Raw genomic sequence first — 19,045 nt, 5'->3', positions numbered from 1 at the left:
GACTTTAGAGGTACCAACGGAGCCTACACGTTAATCCTCACCAGAAACGCTAGAAAAAAGATAAATATTAGAAATTTTCACATCAATCAGAAACATCTAATCATTAGTCGAAAGACTCCAACTATCCTTAAACGTTAGATCTATTTTGGTTTTTAAAAAATTATCCTCCTTCACAGTTATATATAGAAAAAAGGCTAATATCTCATTGTACGGTTAAAAAACAACTTTGATGTACCAGAAAAAACCCTTCAAGAAAAGATGTACTGGAAAAAATCTCCACAACTTCAACGTACAGAAAAATATTCATCAAGAAACTAAAAAAACATACGGGAACGGGCACAAATCTCCTGTATTCACGTTCAAAGTTGATTAAAAAACTAATATCTTATTAGTCAGATATATGTTCAGAAAAATATTATTCAAGAAATTAAAAAACATAGCCTCCACGTTAATCCTCACCAGAAGCGCTAGAAAAAAGATAAATGCTAGAAATTCCCACATTAATCAGAAACTTCTAACCATTAGTCGAAAGACTCCAACTATTCTTAACCGTCAGATCTATTTTGGTTTTTAAAAAATTGTCCACCTTCACAATTATATATAGAAAAAAGGCTAATATCTCATTGTACGGCTAAAGACAACTTTGATGTACCAGAAAAAATCCTTCAAGAAAAATGTACTGGAAAAAATCTCCACATCTTCAACATAAAAAAAAATATTCATCAAGAAACTAAAAACGTACGGGAACAAATCTCCTGTACTCACGTTTAAAGTTGATTGAAAAACTAATATCTTAGGTCAAATATATGTACAGAAAAAATGTTCTTCGAGAAATTAAAAACATATGGGAATAAATCTCATGTACTCACATTTACGGTTGATTAAAAAACCAATATATGATTGATTAGATATTAATAAAATATCAGGCCAACAATGCCCACCACATCCACGTTAGATAATCTATTAATTAAAAATCAAAAACCAAAAATCAAATGGAAGGTTAATCTATTAATTAAGAGCTTTGTTACGGTTTTTGGGAGGAATCGGTGGTTCCTCTCGTTAAAATCATTTGCAACAGGTGTTAATTACGAATTATAATGAGTAAAATACAGCGGAGGTCCATTAACTTTCGGTGAAGTGTTATCTAGGTCCATCAACTTTGAAACTGCATTTTTGGGTCAATTAACTTTCGTTTTGTGTCATCTAGGTCCATCAGCTTTGACTCTTGCATTTTTGGTCCATAAACTTTTAAAATGGTTCACTGCAGGTCCACGCATGCATGCACGCACGTCGCCTTTTTGCGTCGGTGGAGCCATGGCTGCACTCGCTGCCGTCGCTCGTCTGCCGGGCATGCATGTGTGTTTTCCTGCTTGAATCATGACAGGGTTAGTGCATTTCGGCCCGGCTAACCGGCTAAGCGGCCCTGTGGTGTCGCGCCACCCTGTTGCTGCTCCTGTCGCTGGCTCTGTTCGCAAGTACAAACGTGTACACGTTACCACCCTCAGGCACATCAGTATCGTCGCTGAACGTCCGCATCCTGGACGTGAACCGGGACCTTGAAGCAGTTGACCACCAGAACGCCTTGAGCTCCTCGGCGAAGTCCCTCTCCCTGCCCAGAACCACCGTCGAGTGGTCACGCCTGTCCATGACACTGAGCTTGGCGCGCGGGAGCTTAGCCTTGAGATGGTGGCTGCACTCGACCGGAACCACTTGGTCGTTGGCGCCGTGGACCACCTGCACCAGGATGCCGGCCGCCACGACGGCCTCCAGGTTCGCGTCCTGTAGCCTCGCCCCGCCGCAGATGACGTTGTGCATGGTGTGCCACACCGAGTGGTGGGTGTGCTTCGTCAGATCCCTCACCCTGAATCCACGTCCCTGCATTGCATTGCATGCAACTGTTTTTTCTAGAGAAAAGAGATAGTTTCAGCACTGTTCAGCGTGTCTGAGACTCTGAACCGTGCCTACGAAGTGTATGTACGTACGTGTTTCCCGTGAAGAGGCTGAAGAGCCACTCCCAGAGCAGGTGGTTCTTGCAGACGAGGAAGCAGACGGTCCTCCCGATGTGCTCGACTGCTCGTACCACGACATCACCGCGGAGCCGAACAGCAGCGGCGGCCACAGCTTCTTCTCGGCCAGCCTGTTTAGCGCCACCTGGCTCGCCCTCTGCTCGCACGGCAGGAAGTACGGCTGCATGTTGCAAGTGCAACCAACGAACACGGTCAGTCGTCACTGACTGATGGTGAGCGCCAAAGGAGCTGCCTGCCTACTGGTGTGTGCGTGCACTCTACTCACCGGTGCAACCAGCGTGATGGATTTCACGCGGGTCGGGTGCTTGGCAGCCAAGGCGAGGGCAATGATGCAGCCCATGGAGTGGTTGACCAGGTGGAAGGAAGCGCTGCCGCTCATCAGGCCATGCGGCTCGATGAGGCACCTCTCGATCGCCTCCACGTGGTCTCTCACTCTGTACATGCAGTTTGCAGGCTTGGGGCTCCGGCCGAAGCCGAGGAGATCCACCGCGAACAGCCGGCAGTCATCGAGGATGAAGGAGGACTCCCGGAACACCGGCCGTCTCCGCCCAGAAGGACGACGACGACGTGAAACCGTGCACAAAGATGGCGTTCTCGCGGTCGGGCGTGCGTGCTCCTGCTGCTTCATCTGCAAACCGGCCGCCGCCGGCGGCTTTCCGATCCGGCTCTTTGACGACGACGTGCAGCCGGCCGCCGGCTTCGCCCTCGCCGGCGCCTCGCCATGCGACGCACGACTTGCACGCGCAGTCAGACCACCTGGGGCTGCGCCACTTGCAGGGGGCCATCGGCTCATCCAGCGGCGCCGCTCCCCTCCTCCCGACGACGAGTCCCTGGAGCTCCAAAAGCGCGTCCCTGACGGCGCTCCTCCGACCGTACGCGTACAGCGTGTCTGAGACCTCGTGGTCACCGCCATCCACTGCTGCAGCGGTTGCCTCACTGATGCCGCCGTCGTCGTCGTCGTAGCTCATGTGGCAGTAGCAGCGCACGAGGCTGTCCTCGAGGACGCCGTCGAGGAGGGCGTACACGAAGCAGAGGATCACGTCGGCGACGTCCAGGACCGCGAAAACGGCGCTGGCCAGCGCCGTGGACGCCGCGCCGGCGGCCCTCCGTGGCCATGTGGTGGAGGTGGACCACCGGCCGGAGCTCGGGAACGTTCGCATGGTAGGTGGTGCCAGAAGGGACGGGAGGGACCTCCGTGGCCATGAAGTTCTTCCGCTGCTGCAGGTACGCCGCGCCGTGGAGAGCCAGCGACAGGAGCAGCAGCAGGGTGGCGCGACACCACAGGGCCGCTTAGCCAGTTAGCCAGGCCGAAATGCACTAACCCTATCATGATTCGAGCAGGAAAACACACATGCATGCCCGGTAGACGAGCGACGGCGGCGAGTGCAGGCATGGCTCCACCGACGCAAAAAGCCGACGTGCGTGCATGCATGCGTGGACCTGCAGTGAACCATTTTAAAAGTTCATGGACAAAAAATGCAAGAGTCAAAGCTGATGGACCTAGATGACACAAAACGAAAGTTAATGGACCAAAAAATGCAGTTTCAAAGTTGATGGACCTAGATGACACTTCACCGAAAGTTAATGGACCTCCGGTGTATTTTACTCAATTATAATTAAGGGTAGTTCAGTACTTTTCCTAATATATACAGATTCTCAACTCCCTAACCCCGATTCCACGACCTGCTCCGTGGTTCGCAAGATCTATTTCGTGGGCATCGTCTTGTCGCCACTCCTGGGCCTGGCATGGGCGGAGCAGCAGAATCGCCGCAGCCGCGAGCGTCGTCTTAGCAGGGCCAGTGCGCGACCATGACAGACCATATAACCACGCGAGGCATCGGCGGCGGGCCGCCGCCTCTGACGGCACGAGCACGAGGAGCTCCGATAGACCCGTGGCTGGTTTGAGGAGGACAATAAGCTGACGCCCATGGGGTCCAACCTGCTGCACAATCTGTGATGACGGCGGCCGAGCAGGGACGGACAGACGCTGCGCTGGCTGCTGCAGTCGCTTCGTTTCCAGCTCGTCAATCTTTCAGGTCGGCAGTTTGGCACCCAAATGGCGACGAGATTTTGCTCCCAGTAATGTCCGTGTGTTCATCCTTGTCTGTTTCGATTATCCACTGGGTTACTATTATCCCTTGGATTTGGATACGTGTGGCTTTGGATTAAATTGGGGACGGTGAAGAATGGGTAATTGAGAGCTGGGTTTAGCAGCCACGTGAAAGTACTATTCTACCCTTTGAATTTATTTTGGAAATTGTTTACACCAAGATTTGGGAAGAAGAATTGCATGAACTCGAAAGCTCCCAAGATCGTGTCATCAAGCAATCGATTGCATAAAGGTCGGTATCAGCTGATTCGAATGCAGTACTGGAATCGACTCTCTTCATAATAGCGCCAGCAGATAACGATAAAAACTATGGTTGGCGTCAGGAAAAAGCACTGTATGACAAGATAGAATGCTAATGAGAATATATATATATATATATATATATATATATATATATATAGGGAGAGTATATTCAGTAGCCAGCTACAAAATAAGTTATTTTGTAGCCACCTCCATTTACGATAATTTTATATACTAATTTACGATAATGTCAACACATATTTACGATAGTTGGGTTACTATAACTCATGAGGATATTTACCATAACATTATAGTAAACCACTTAGTAAGGAGTTACTATAATCTCGTAAATTAACGTAGCAATTATATAGAACTACTACCTTGTAGCCGGCTACAAAATAACTTATTCTGTAGCCACTTTAAGTTACGACCGACGAGCTCCTCTTCCTCAACCGACGAGCTTACACGTCTCGGCGCCAATTGCTTTGGCGCCGAGGTCCAGGGTCATTTTCTGCATGTCGTTGATGTGGCTGTCTACGTGGCGTGGACGTGACATGAGCTCGACGTCAATTGCTACGGCGTCGACCTCTAGAAAATCTATACTAGCCTGCTGGCCGGCCCGTGGTGATAAACATGTTTCATTGATTGATCCCTTGTCGCAGTCTCGCTCGCTCTCTCTCCTTGTCCCCATGTATGAGCCATTATGTTGCCTGCATGGCCGTGGTATTTATTGGCGCGTGTCTGGCTGAAGGTGGGGGCGATGGGATGTGGGCAGCAATTTTTTCACAACAATACAACGGGGCAGGCTGTCTCCAATGGGGCTTTGACCGCACGTCGCCAGTGCTCTCGAATGGGGCTCATGACGTGCATGTGCAGGCATCCAAGCACGGATGCAACACACCTCATGACATGTAAGCACGTCATGACGTGTGAGCACGTGGAAATATGACTAAAAGTCTAGAATTTACGACCATGGCTAAGTCTGGTTTTCTACCGTGGCTAAGTCCAAACTTGACGAGACTTGTTCTGTCGTCATCTCCTCAGAGAGTAGTCAAACTCGTAGTAAGGTATCAAATTGAGTTGCTATACAGATTTGGAAGATAAAATGCCGCAAACATGTCAATTCACTGCTGGCGATCAGGGACTTACATTTGGATGATGTTTGATTTCTTGACAAGTAAGAATGATGTTTGATTTCTTGACGAAATTTGACAATGTTTGATTTCTTGACAATTCACTGACGGCAAACATGATGTTTTTTTTGTCAAAATTTGATAATGTTTGATTTCTTGACAAGTAAGAATGATGTTCATTTTGAGACGGAGTGTACAAATAAATGGGTAATTAATATTTGTCATATGGTTTTCACCTACCCATTCTGTCGTCGCCCATAGATAGGTCGGAGCTGGTGTTGCTGTAAGAGAATCCCACATCGGCCGGCGACTCTACGAAGAGTATGTTCGCGGCTGCATGCGTGAACCAACGTACGGTGACATATACTACGTGTGATACGACCGAGGTTCACCGCCACATGCACGCATGCATGCGGCATCTATTAGTGCATGCAGCCTTTGTTCCATGCATGCTAGCTAGCTAGCTACCTTTGTTCCATGCGTACTCGTTGATGTGGACATGGAACGCGCCGAGCTCCTGCATGGCGCCTAGGCCGATGGAGGAGCACCCGGGCCCACCGTTGAGCCAGAGGACGAGCGGCGCGCCCGCCGGCTCGGCGGCGTCGGCCTCTTGGAACCAGTAGTAGAGCGCGCGGCCGTTGTGGTCGTCGATGGTCACGTAGCCGCCGAACGCCACGCCGTTGGGCTGGCCCGGCAGCCCCAAGATGCGGTCGTCCTCATGCTGCTGCTTCTCGTGCTCGGGTGACCCGCGTGCCGCGACCGGCGCCTGGAGGAGGCCGCCGCCGGCGGCTAGTGCGTGTAGGAGCGTCGTCGTGGTCGTCGCCGTAGCGCGCCTTGGCGAGCCGTACATGCCGGAGGAGCTGATGAAGACGGCCATGTTTGCTCGATCTTTGGCCCTCTCGACTGGCTATGCCGCCTATGCGGTATGCCTATGCATATATATAGAAGGAAGGAAGTAAGATTCACCAATATATAATATTAAAAGTATACATCGTGTTGCTGTGAGAATTGTAGATAAAATTATACTACTTGAATATTTACTTAAATATGAATGAATAACTATCGTAGTATATGTTAGTGGATGATTTTAGCACTCTAACGTGGACAACTAAATATATGTTAGTGAATAATGTGGTTTGCTAATGCAAATAGCTTGAACGAAGGCGTATGTGTCAGTGGTTGCTGATGTAAACAACCTGTATGACAAGATAGAATGCTAATGAGAATTAAAATATATATATATATATATATATATAGGTATATAAGCGACGAACAGTTTGGACACATTCGGCGTGGGGCGGGATGCTATACGGGCATACGGTAGTATGTACAGTAAGATAGCGTACGGGCACATGGCAGTATATACGGTACATAGCAGATAACGTACGGGCACATGAAAAGTCTAGACAGTAGATATATAGCAGCCAGTGGACGGACACACATGCAGCATAAAATACGTACACCGGCAACGTATAGTAGCACAGATGATGTGCGGCGTGCAGGCACTTGTCGGCTCACCGCTGGCCGACAGGTCCTATCGGCCTACCGATGGCCGACGGGACCGCACAGTAGCACCGTGGCTCGTAAGGCCACTTGTCGGCTCACCGATGACCGATAAAGGATATGGGGTTTGTCAAAATGTTGCTTAGGGGAATCAATGAATCATGGCTGTTGTGCACTAGTGCTATCTTGTTGTGGTTAAAATATATTCCTAAGGGAATGGATGGCAGATAATGCTGTGCAGTGTGCACTTTCATGGCCTTCATACTGCAATAATTTATTTGGTCTTTGATTAGTGAATCTCTTCCATTCTGCAGTTTGATGCATGTCTTGGTTCAGCGATTGCAGCAATGGGGCCAAAGAATGTTCTTGAAATTCTCCAGATTCAGTCAATATGTGATGAAAATGTATGGATTCTCCCTATTATGGAGAAGCACATTGTTGGTGCCTGTTTACAATTTTTCTTAAGAGATATTCTGGGTATGGTTAGAGCCATCGAGAAAAGCATTCCTAAGGTATTTGGTATTCATTGAAAATTCTCTGCTTTACAAGAATGACTTGATTTTGGACTGAGCTCTTACTGTGTGCACTCTCACTATGTTTTGAATATATCAACTGAGCAGCTTTTGAAGAATGACAAACTTTTCTCTGCCAAGAGAGCTGGAGGTTATGTGTATTCTCTGTGGTCTTTGTTACCATCTTGTTGCAACTACTCATGTGACACGTCAAGCAATTTTAGAGCTTTACAAGATGTGTTATGTGACACTCTCCAGAACCAACCTGACTTGCGTGGCATTGTGTTTCTCACGGTCTCATTTCTGTTCCACAAATTGTTTGCCCTTCTGAATGTCTTCTATATTTATCTTGTGTTCTTTGTAGGTTTTAATCAAACAAAACAAAGAAGCTCTGTCGGTTTCTAGGGAAGAGGACATTCTCGCTGATGATGAAATAAGCAAATCTGAAAGAAGAGCAAAGGGACATTATACTCAAAATCTGGCAGAGAAAAACTTGAAAGCGATACGTGCTTTCTCTTCGAAGCTTCTGGAAGTACTTTGTTCTATATTCTTGATGTGTTCGAATGATGCTATTGGATTATTGCAGGTACATTATCTAATTTCTTCTTTGAAAATAATTTCTGATCATAGTGCTGTGGTTGAGTCATCGAGACTCGAGAGAAACATTTTCCTAGCTAAAGACACTTTAAGCTTCTATATTTTTCTGGGAACTATTTGTTTTGGCTTCTTGAGTTGGTATGTTAAAGAGCATATTTTCTTTGGTGGGGATGTTGATTATAGCCCCTCACAATTTCATCATATCCTCATACCTCAACGACGTCACTTGAAATTCGACAGTGAAACTCTAATTTCTGTGCGCTGATTGTTAGAAACTATTCCTTTTGGAACCAAATTGTTATCAATTTTTTTTTCTCATTATTCAAAATCTTGTTTTAATGTGTTATGTGTCTACTGCTATGTCAGTCTGGTAATTCAGTGTGTTGTGTAGATTTGGCGTCTGCTCGCCATCCCCGTGCCATACGGTGGGTCTGTGCGTAGCATGGACAGCCCAGCAGGCCGCGGCCAGTTCAGACTTTAGAGGTACCAACGGAGCCTCCACGTTAATCCTCACCAGAAACGCTAGAAAAAAGATAAATATTAGAAATTCCCACATCAATCAGAAACATCTAATCATTAGTCGAAAGACTCCAACTATCCTTAAACGTTAGATCTATTTTGGTTTTTAAAAAATTATCCACCTTCACAGTTATATATAGAAAAAAGGCTAATATCTCATTGTACGGTTAAAAAATAACTTTGATGTACCAGAAAAAACCCTTCAAGAAAAGATGTACTGGAAAAAATCTCCACAACTTCAACGTACAGAAAAATATTCATCAAGAAACTAAAAAAACATACGGGAACGGGCACAAATCTCCTGTATTCACGTTCAAAGTTGATTAAAAAACTAATATCTTATTAGTCAGATATATGTTCAGAAAAATATTATTCAAGAAATTAAAAAACATAGCCTCCACTTTAATCCTCACCAGAAGCGCTAAAAAAAAGATAAATGCTAGAAATTCCCACATTAATCAGAAACTTCTAACCATTAGTCGAAAGACTCCAACTATTCTTAACCGTCAGATCTATTTTGGTTTTTAAAAAATTGTCCACCTTCACAATTATATATAGAAAAAGGCACTACTACAGAAATCATTTTTGCTGGCACGTTGTTTTTTTTTCACAGGCGGTTCACAATTTCATGACGCCAGTACAAAAAATAGGGTGGGCCCAGCAAGAGAACCGCCTGTGTAAAACAATTTACACAGGCGGCTCTCCTATCTCTACCGCCTGTGTAAATACGTGTATTTACACAGGCGGTTTACAATGACAACCGCCTGTGTAAATACCATTTACACAGGCGGCTGACATTATAAACCGCCTGTGTAAATACAGGTATTTACACAGGCGGTAGAGATAGGAGAGCCGCCTGTGTAAATTGTTTTACACAGGCGGTCCTCCTTACCAACCGCCTGTGTTAATGCTGCTATAAATTCCCTTCGTCCACCTCCGGACAAGAACAGTTACTCGCGTGCTGTGTGCACAGTGGCGGACAGAGAAGTGGCGATTCCAAGGGGGGGGAGGTTTTGAACTTCATTTCTTTGGTGAGAAACTTCCAAAAGGTTAGTTAGTGTCGTTGCCGCCATTTTTTTTAGTGATTCTTTGGTTCAATTCTTGTATTGGAGGTGCTCTAAATCTAGGGTTAGGGTTAGGGTTCATAGCTAGGGCAAGAGAGAGAGTTTTAGCTATTTTTTTTGTAAATTCATAGTAAATTGTATCTTGCTCGGATTATAGAAAATAAATACTTTTTAGAATTCTTGTGAGTAGATCTATGTAATAGAATAATGATTAACACTTTATAAAGTCTTGTCAATTGTTATACTTATTTCCTGTAATTATAAACTGTGAATTAATTTAGTTTTTTAATCTACGTACTTAGGGTTTATGAATTAATTTAGTAGTTAATGTTTTGTTAATTAGGGTTAGTTATTATTGTCTATACTTAGTGTTTGTTAAATAGGGTTAGTTATTATTTCATGTACCTTAGGTTTTTCAATAATTTTTGTTAGTAATTGATGGTTTATTATTTAGGGTTAGATATTTCATGTACTTAGGGTTAGTTAATTAATTTAGTTAGTAATTAATGGTTTATTAATTAGGGTTAGTTAGTATTTTATGTACTTAGGGTTTGTTAATTAGGGTTTGTTATTTTTGCTTATACTTAGGGTTTGTTAATCAAGATGCCATCTCCGTTTAATTAATTCTTATAATTATAAAAATGAGTTTAAATAATTATTTAAATTTTTTATTTTGTAAATTCTGTAAGAGGTAGGTTTTCATATCTATTTAATTGATGGAGGATAGAATCTTAGTTATGAGGGGTTATTTTCGTTTTGTTTTTAGAGTGACATACAATATTTTCCTAACTAATTACAGATAAATATGGAGAGGTCATTATGGATGTACAACTTATCAAGATTAGACCCATCTTATGTAGTGGAGGTCCAAAAATTTATTGATGCCGTGAAGATACATGCTCAGAGAACAAAGGCGAAGCACATATGTTGTCCATGCGCAAACTGTAAAAATATTGTGGTATTTGACAATGTGGAAGCAATCACTTCTCATCTGGTTTGCAGAGGATTTGTGGAGGACTACTTGATTTGGACAAAACATGGTGAGGGTAGTTCTACACCTTATATGCGGACAACTGACAACACTGCAAGTAACATCAATGTGGAGGGTCCAATGACATATCTCAATGAATGTGATGCTATGCCAGATATCAATGAAATCCATCATGCTATGCCAGATGTCAATCAAACTCATAATTCTACGTCCGATGTTAATGAAACTCAGCATGTTAACACTGATGTCATTGAAGATGCAGATTTCTTAGAGGCAATAATGAACCATTGTGCGGATCCATCAATATTCTTCATGAAGCGAATGGAAGCCTTGAAGAAGGCAGCAGAAGAGCCTTTGTACGACGAGTCGAAAGGTTGTACCAAAGAGTGGTCGACACTACGGGCTGTTCTTCAGTTTTTGACAATTAAGGCTAGATATGGTTGGTCCGATGCTAGTTTCAATGATTTATTGCGTGTACTTGGAGACCTTCTTCCTAAGGAGAACAAAGTGCCTGCTAACACGTACTATGCAAAGAAGCTAGTCACTCCACTTATGATGGGTGTTGAGAAGATCCACGCATGTAGAAATCATTGTATTCTATATCGGGGTGATCAGTATAAAGACTTAGACAGTTGTCCAAACTGTGGTGCTAGTAGGTACAAGACGAATAAAGATTATCGAGAGGAAGAGAATGCAGCCTCTGTTTCTTCAGGGAGGAAGCGAAAGAAGACACAAACAAAGACTCAACAAGACAAACGTTCAAAGCCCACTAGCAATATCGAAGTGGACTATTATGCGTTGAGAAGAATTCCTGCATTGGTGATATGGTATCTCCCTGTGGTTGATCGTTTGAGGTGTTTGTTTGCAAACCCTGATGATGCGGAACTTATGACCTGGCATGCTTCTGATGAAAGGAAAGATGATGGAAAGTTACGACATCCAGCCGATGCAAAGCAATGGCAAGAATTCGATAAGAAATATCCAGACTTTGCCGAGGATCCACGAAATGTAAGGTTTGCTCTGAGTACTGATGGAATGAATCCATTTGCCGAGAGGAGCAGCACGCACAGCACATGGCCAGTGATCATGACAATATACAACCTTCCTTCATGGTTGTGTCAAAAAAGAAAATATCTTTTGCTAACCATTCTTATTTCTGGACCTACACAACCTGGAGTTGATATGGATGTATTTCTAGAGCCCTTAATGCAAGAGATGCAAATACTATGGGAAGTGGGTGTGAAAATGATCGACGCGTTCCGCAAAGAGACATTCACACTGAGAGCAATTATTATTGTCACAATTAATGATTATCCTGCTCTCTTCTCATTATCAGGCCAGTTCAAGGGAAAGGTTGGTTGTGTAGAGTGCATAGATGGAACATGGCACGTGTCTCTTCCTCCATCTAACAAGATAGTGTACATGAGGCATAGGAGGTGGCTACCGGCAGGCCATAAGTACCGCTTACAAAAGATGAATAAGTACTTTGACAATATGGATGAATCAAAATCTACTGCTCCATCAGGTTATAGTAAAGGGCACAGAGTGTATAAGATAGTTGAGAATGTCAAGTTTGTGTTTGGAAAAAAGACCAAAGATGGGAAACCAAGAAAGGTTGTGAAGGCAAATGAGTGGGACACATTCAAGAAGAAGTCTATTTTCTTTAAGTACTTATCGTACTGGAAAGACTTAGACGTACGACATGCGATCGATGGTATGCATGTTCAGAAGAATGTGTTTGACAACGTAGTTGGAACTTTGCTAGACATAAAGAGCAAGACAAAGGAAGGTCTCAATTCACGTTTGGACATGCAACATTTAAAGATCAGAAAAGAACTTCACCCTGTACTCCTAGAGAATGGGAAGTACCATCTACCGGCAGCAAGCTATAACCTGAACAGAGAGGAGAAACATGCAATGTGTGTGTGGTTGAAGAATTTAAAAGTTCCATCTGGTTTCTGCTCCAACATAAGGAGTCTTGTTTCGATGAAAGACCTTACACTCACCAACTACAACTCACATGATTGTCATGTAATGCTGACCACTTTTCTTCCTATTGCCATCAGGGCTATAAATCTAGTGTTCTTAAAGATGGCAATCACACGGTTGTGCTACTTCTTCAATAAGATATCTGAGAAGGTAATTATCCGTGATGAGTTAGAGTCCCTACAGAAATTTGCTGCAGAGACATTGAGCCAGTTGGAGATGTGCTTTCCCCCATCATTCTTTGATATCATGGTACACCTTATTGTTCATTTGGTGCCTCAAATTGAGGCATTGGGCCCCATGTATTTCCATGAAATGTGGACGTATGAGCGTTTCATGTCAATATTGAATGGCTATATGTCAAATCGTGCTCATCCGGAGGGTTCCATGATAGAGGCATACACTACAGAAGAGGCCATTGAGTCTGGAGGACCATTATGTAATAATCTCCTAAAAGACCAGGTATCAATTGGTTTGCCTCCGTTGCGACATGAGGGAAGGCTTGGTGGACGAGGGAGGATGGGACAGAAATCATTCATCCCGCCAGATTACAACATAGTCCTAGAGGTACATTACAGCATACTACAACAACTCACAATAATGGACCCATTCACCAAGCAGCACATGAAAGAGCTTCGTGAGGAGAATCCAGGATGCACAAATGATTGGGTACACAAGGAACACAAGCGTCGGTTCACCGCATGGCTAAAGAATTTGGACATGATAGATGAATCAGAAACCATCAAGATTTTAGCATCTGGACCATCAAGCCAGGTCATATCATGGTAGAGCTATGACATTAGTGGCTTCTCATTTTCCACCAGTTTTAGGGACACCAAGCGCATGGCACAGAATAGTGGCGTTCGATGTGAGGCTGTAGATGATACAACTGGTGAAGAAACTACATACTTTGGATTCATTGATGACATATGGGAGGTTGAATATGGTCCACGCCTGCAGATTCCAGTGTTCCGATGTCGATGGGTTCAAGATAAACATGTCACTGTGGATAACTATGGCCAAAGAGTTCTTGATCTAAGTAAAGTAGGTTACAAAGATGATCTGTGGATCCTTGCTAACCGTGCTGCACAGGTGTTCTATGTGGAACAAATTCTATCTACGAATGAAAAGAAAAGTACCCAAAAGCCAAAGCACGTAGCAATCCCTGGAAAGCAACAAATTGTAGGAGTTGATGGTGTAATGGATTTAGAGGATGTTAACCAGTTCAGCGAGATGTCTCTTTTTACAAACTTTGAAGAAAAGATAAAAAATGTGGAGAAAAGTATCCCGCAAACCTCTTTGCCCTAGGTGCGCCATGATGGACAAGGAAGGACTGTAGCACGCTAGATTGTTTATCATGTAACTAATGTATCACTTATCATTTGTACCTAATGCTACTCTTTCTTATTAAGCAAGATGTTTACATTTCCCCTTGTTGTATACCTTTGGACTATGATATTATTTTCTAACTTAATTAAACAAATCTTAATTAAAACCTCTTTCCCCTTCTTGTATACCTTTGGATTCTATATTATTTACTAACCCTAGGTACATGAAATATTAACTAACCCTAATTAACAAACCTTTGATTAAAAACTTAATTAATTCACGAACCCTAGGTACATGAAATAATAACTAACCCTATTAAACTAGCCTTTAATTACTAACTAAATTAATCCACTAAGTACATGAAATAATAAATAACCCTAATTAACAAACCATTATTTACTAACTAAATTAATCCACAAACCCTAATTAAGTACATGAAATAATAACTAACCCTAATTAACATACCATTAATTACTAACTAAACTAATTCACAAACCCTAAATAAAGGGAATAAATAACCTTTAATTACTTACTAAATTAACTAACAAACCTATTATTAATAAACACTAACTAAATTAACTAACTAAATTAACTAATTACTAACTAACTAAATTACTACCAACGGGCCCAGCAGGCAACGCTGGCCTAGCAGGCCCAGCAGGCAAGGCGGGCCCAGCAGGCAACGCTGGCCCTAAATAAAGGGAATAAATAACCTGAATTCCTGTGGAAAATGAAAAAAAAACATTAGTACAGACGACTATTGATGAGGGCCGCCTGTACTAATGTATTAGTACAGGCGGCCCTCATTAACAACCGCCTGTACTAATATATTAGTACAGGCGGCGGTCAATGACGCCCGCCTGTGAAAAGATTTTTACAGGCGGTGGTCAATATGGCCCGCCTGTACTAATGTGCTCCAATATAAGTTCCCGCGCGTGGCCCGCGAAAATTTCTAAGTCCCGGAGGCGCGAGTTCAGAAATTGGACGCCGTCAGGCTGCCGAAATCCGTCGCCGCTCCTCCACCGCTCGCCGGACTGCCACCGTCGTGAGCTGCCGCCGCCACGCCGCCGAGGGACCTCCACTCCACCGGCACGCCTCCACGCCACCGCCGAGGGACCTCCGCTCCGCCGCAGCGAGCCACCGCCGCCAGCTGCTGCCGCGCCGCGCCGGGAATCCGCCTATGCGCCGCCGCCGCGACCTCGCTGGAACGCCGAGAGGTAGGCCGTGCACACCCGCCACCGCCAAGCTCCGCTCCGAGGCGGCTCCGATCGGTGCGGCGGCGGCTGCCATGTGCGCCGCCGCGCGCGCGCCCCTCCGAGCGCCTGCGGCGTTGCCTGCTGGGCCTGGCAGGCCCTTGCTGGGCCTGCTGGGCCTGGCAGGCCGCCTTGCCTTTTTTTTAATTAATTAGTAATGTTTTATTAGTGTTTGTTAGGTAATTTTGTTAGTAATTAGCTAATTTAGTTAGTACTTTAGTTAGTTAGTAATTTAGTTAGTTAGTAATTAGTTAATTTAGTTAGTTAATTTAGTTAGGGTTTGTTTGCAAAATTTAGGAATGTTTTTTGTTATGGTTTTTTATTAATAGTTAGTAATATTTTTTGTTAGGGTTTATTTAGTAATTAGTTAATTTAGTTAGTTAATTTAGTTAGTGTTTATTAATAATAGGTTTGTTAGTTAATTTAGTAAGTAATTAACGGTTATTTATTTCCTTTATTTAGGGTTTGTGAATTAGTTTAGTTAGTAATTAATGGTATGTACTATGTTTTTTGTTAGGGTTTTTTCCATAATTTAGCTATGTTTTTTCCATGTTAATACTTATATTTCATGCATAATTAGGGTTTGTGAAATAATAATTAGTTTGTTAAATAGGGTTTCCTATTTAATATTCATTATTTAGGGTTTGCAAATTAGTGTTAGTTAATTAGGTTTGTTAATAATAGGTTCGCTAATTGATTAGGCTATGTAATCCATGTTAATACTTGTATTCCATGTTTATACTTATATTCCGTGGTTATACTTATATTTCATGCAGATGAGTACTCCATCAAATGCTGAGCAGGCCGATGCCCAGATAGGTACACCGGGATCTGACTCCTCTGGATCCGAACCTTATAGGAGCCCGAGCGTATCACCACGTGAATCTCCTAGAGCTAAGAAGGCCCGTCTTGAGTTGGAACGTGACCCTAATTACGAGCCTGAAGATGAGCCAAATGATGATGAGGTATATATGCTCGTAGATTGTCTATACGAGAGAATAATGCATGTGTATGTATGTACCTAACAATTGAATTGACAGGAGGTGTTCTCTCAAGTTGTTGCCGAAATGGAGGTAGAGTCACAAGATGTTCATAAGGACACGGCACCTCAAACGACCGGGACATCATCCGAGCGAAGAAGTACAAAGAAAAAGAGTGATCGGGCACGAGGAGATAGAGGAAGGAATAGATTTCCAGAAGAAGTTTATAGGATTACAGAGATTAGCCCGAGCGGAGAGCCCTTAGCACCTCTAGAGGCGCTACCCAAATTTAGGGCCGCCATTGGATGGTTAGTAAAGGAAGAATTTGATATCACCTAGAGTGATTGGAGTATGGTGCCAGAAAGAAAAGAGGAAGAATTGTTGGACTCGATTGTGCACTAAGTTTATTTTCCCAGAGGGAACAGAAGGTTTGGTCAAGGGTCATGTCATGAAGCAGTTAGCAATATCATTCCGGGGCTATAGGCACGATATGAATAAAAAGTGGCTGCAGAAGGGGCGGGACCCAACGAAGCGGTACCCTATCACAGCAGAACAGTGGGCATGTTTTAGTGTCATAAAAAACTCCGACGACTCCAAGGCTAAGAGCCAAGCCACCTCAAGACTTGCGAAGAAGAACAAGTACCACGACCACCTCGGCACTGGCGGTTACAAGACCAAGATTCCTAAATGGAGGGCAGAAGACGAAGCAAAGAGGAGAGAGGGCAAGTTGGCATTGACAGATATAGTGCCAGAATGAAGTGCGAATTGGCTTCGCGCTCGGAAGGCAAACACTAAGAGCGATGAGATCTCCTGTCCCGATGAGATCAAGCCAGTTGCCGAGAAGGTTTTGGAAGCAACAAACCTAGAAAAGACAGGTGCCTTCAAGTCACAGAGGGAGAGGGACAGCCTTTCCCATGCTCTAGGTAACAAAATTATATTTTCCATTTTGTTCGAGTAAAATAGAAATCGACACTGACATTAAATATCATGTTGTAGGTAACCCCGAGCATCCAGGTCGTGTACGGGGCGTCTCATCCAGAACCACCTGGAAAGAAGGGTTTGGTGAAGAGTGGAAAGGCATGTATAAGAAAAGAGAACGACATAAGGAGCACATGAAGGATTTTTTTGAGCAGCAGACTGCCAAAAAATTTAGGGATTTGATGGAAGACTTCGTTAAAAACCCTGATCCTGAAGTGATGAAGCGGTTGGCGGGAGCAGTGTCTGCTCAACAGATATCATCACAAGCTCCTTCATATATGCAGCATGTCCCAGCTCAACCCTTGGGTAGCCAGGAGATGGCCACACAATCTATGCCCTTTCCAAGCAGTATAGCGTCAACATCAAATCAGGACCATTATCCAGTTGACGATATTGATAAACCTTGGCCTTGCTCATTGTTAATTGGATATGGCCTTAGGAATCAGCATACAAAGCAAGTGGCCACAGGCAATGCCACCCTGGACGTAGGTTCCATGGTGTCGAGATGCAAGATGCATACTGCAGGGTGGAAGTGTTGACGGTCGAGAGTGGATATGAAGACGACTTCATCGACATCCCGACCTCTGAGGGTATAGAGAAGCTTGGACAAGCAATCAAGAACTTCATACAATGGCCGAGACGGTACGTAAGGTTGATTGATCCACCAATGACACCCTCTCCACCAGTGCATCAAGCATCCCAAGAGGCCGAAACAAGTCAACAGCCAGCATCGTCAATGCATGCCCCAGCATCCCCGTATATTTATGAGCCACCGTCGTCATCCCCAATACATGATATGTCATTCTCGCTGGATGAGCTCGAGGGGCCAGCCAAGAACATGCCTGAGCAGCAGACTCCGCCAGCCAAGAAGGACACAACACCAGAGAAGGAGGTAGAGCAAACTCCCCCGCCACCACCAAAGCAGAATGAAGATGAGCAAACTCCCCCGCCACCACCAAAGCATAAGGAAGCAGAGCAACTCCCCCACAAGCACCGGCCTCCAAGAAGGCAAAGAAATTTCTAATTCCAAAATTGGTTTCTCCCTATGAGCCAAAAAAGGGGAAAGCAGCAGGCACAGTTCTATTTCTGAAAGGGCTTGGAAAGCAGTGGACGGCACGAGTCGTTGAGCTCGAACCGTCACAGAATAAGGAAGCCGCCGGCCAAGCAACTGAAGCCGTGCCACCAACAAAGGAAGCCCCAAGTGGCGATGTACATGTCGAACCGCCATCAAATACACCATTGACCCTTAAGGATATAAGAAAGCCAACGGTTGATGATTATGTCAATGTCCCTAGTAACTATGTGCCCGGAAGGCCTATGCTGCAATGGACGGTGCTTGAAAAGGGTCCATGGACGATAAAAAGGTTTCATGACTGGTACATGAGAGCAGTGAATGCTGGCCTGCATGCAGTTAGTGTTGACATACCAGCAGACGTGTTTGCTACTGGCAAGGATAAAAGCGGGGCATTTGTTACCTTCGAGGACATGCACCTGCTGTTGAACTATAGGAAACTTGACGTCCAACTCATTACAATCTGGTGCCTGTAAGTATCACTCATGCACACACATTGTTATTATTAAATTTGGAATGTGATAAACTCTAATATGTGGATGTTGTATGTAGTTTGCAAGACCACGAGCAGAGATCGTTAACTACAGGATCGATGGTCGGTTACCTGAGTCCAATCAGGTTATAAGAAAATATGCACAAATTTGTACTTACAAATGAAGATAGAGCAAAGATAGAGAAGGACAAAACACCAGAACAAGTTGCAGAAGCTGTAAAGGAATTGCAACGAAAATACGAGGACAAATATGCCCTC

General features: G+C 44.1%; 1 protein-coding gene and 1 pseudogene across 1 annotated transcript; one reads left to right on the top strand and one right to left on the bottom strand.

Annotated features, from left to right (window-relative positions):
* Window positions 1-1,413: 1,413 nt before the first annotated feature.
* Window positions 1,414-3,187, bottom strand: LOC136466217 (probable lysophospholipase BODYGUARD 4; annotated as a pseudogene).
* Window positions 3,188-14,860: 11,673 nt separating this feature from the next.
* LOC136466216 (uncharacterized) lies at window positions 14,861-18,246 on the top strand. Its single transcript, XM_066464640.1, has 4 exons — window positions 14,861-15,228; window positions 16,124-16,229; window positions 17,241-17,321; window positions 17,662-18,246. Exons 1-4 carry the CDS (start codon window positions 14,861-14,863, stop codon window positions 18,244-18,246), a joined length of 1,140 nt encoding a protein of 379 aa, XP_066320737.1.
* The last annotated feature ends 799 nt before the right edge of the window (window positions 18,247-19,045 follow it).

This window comes from Miscanthus floridulus, chromosome 7 (assembly GCF_019320115.1).
Source record: "Miscanthus floridulus cultivar M001 chromosome 7, ASM1932011v1, whole genome shotgun sequence".
Classification (NCBI taxonomy): Eukaryota; Viridiplantae; Streptophyta; class Magnoliopsida; order Poales; family Poaceae; genus Miscanthus; species Miscanthus floridulus.
This window is presented reverse-complemented; position numbering and strand designations above follow the sequence as displayed.

Coding starts and splice junctions, on each gene's coding strand:
- LOC136466216 (XM_066464640.1), top strand. CDS start 14,861: ATGACGCCCGCCTGTGAAAAGATTTTTACAGGCGGTGGTCAATATGGC. Junction 15,229..16,123: donor CCTCGCTGGAACGCCGAGAG/GTAGGCCGTGCA, acceptor CGAACCTTATAG/GAGCCCGAGCGTATCACCAC. Junction 16,230..17,240: donor ATGAGCCAAATGATGATGAG/GTATATATGCTC, acceptor ATCATGTTGTAG/GTAACCCCGAGCATCCAGGT.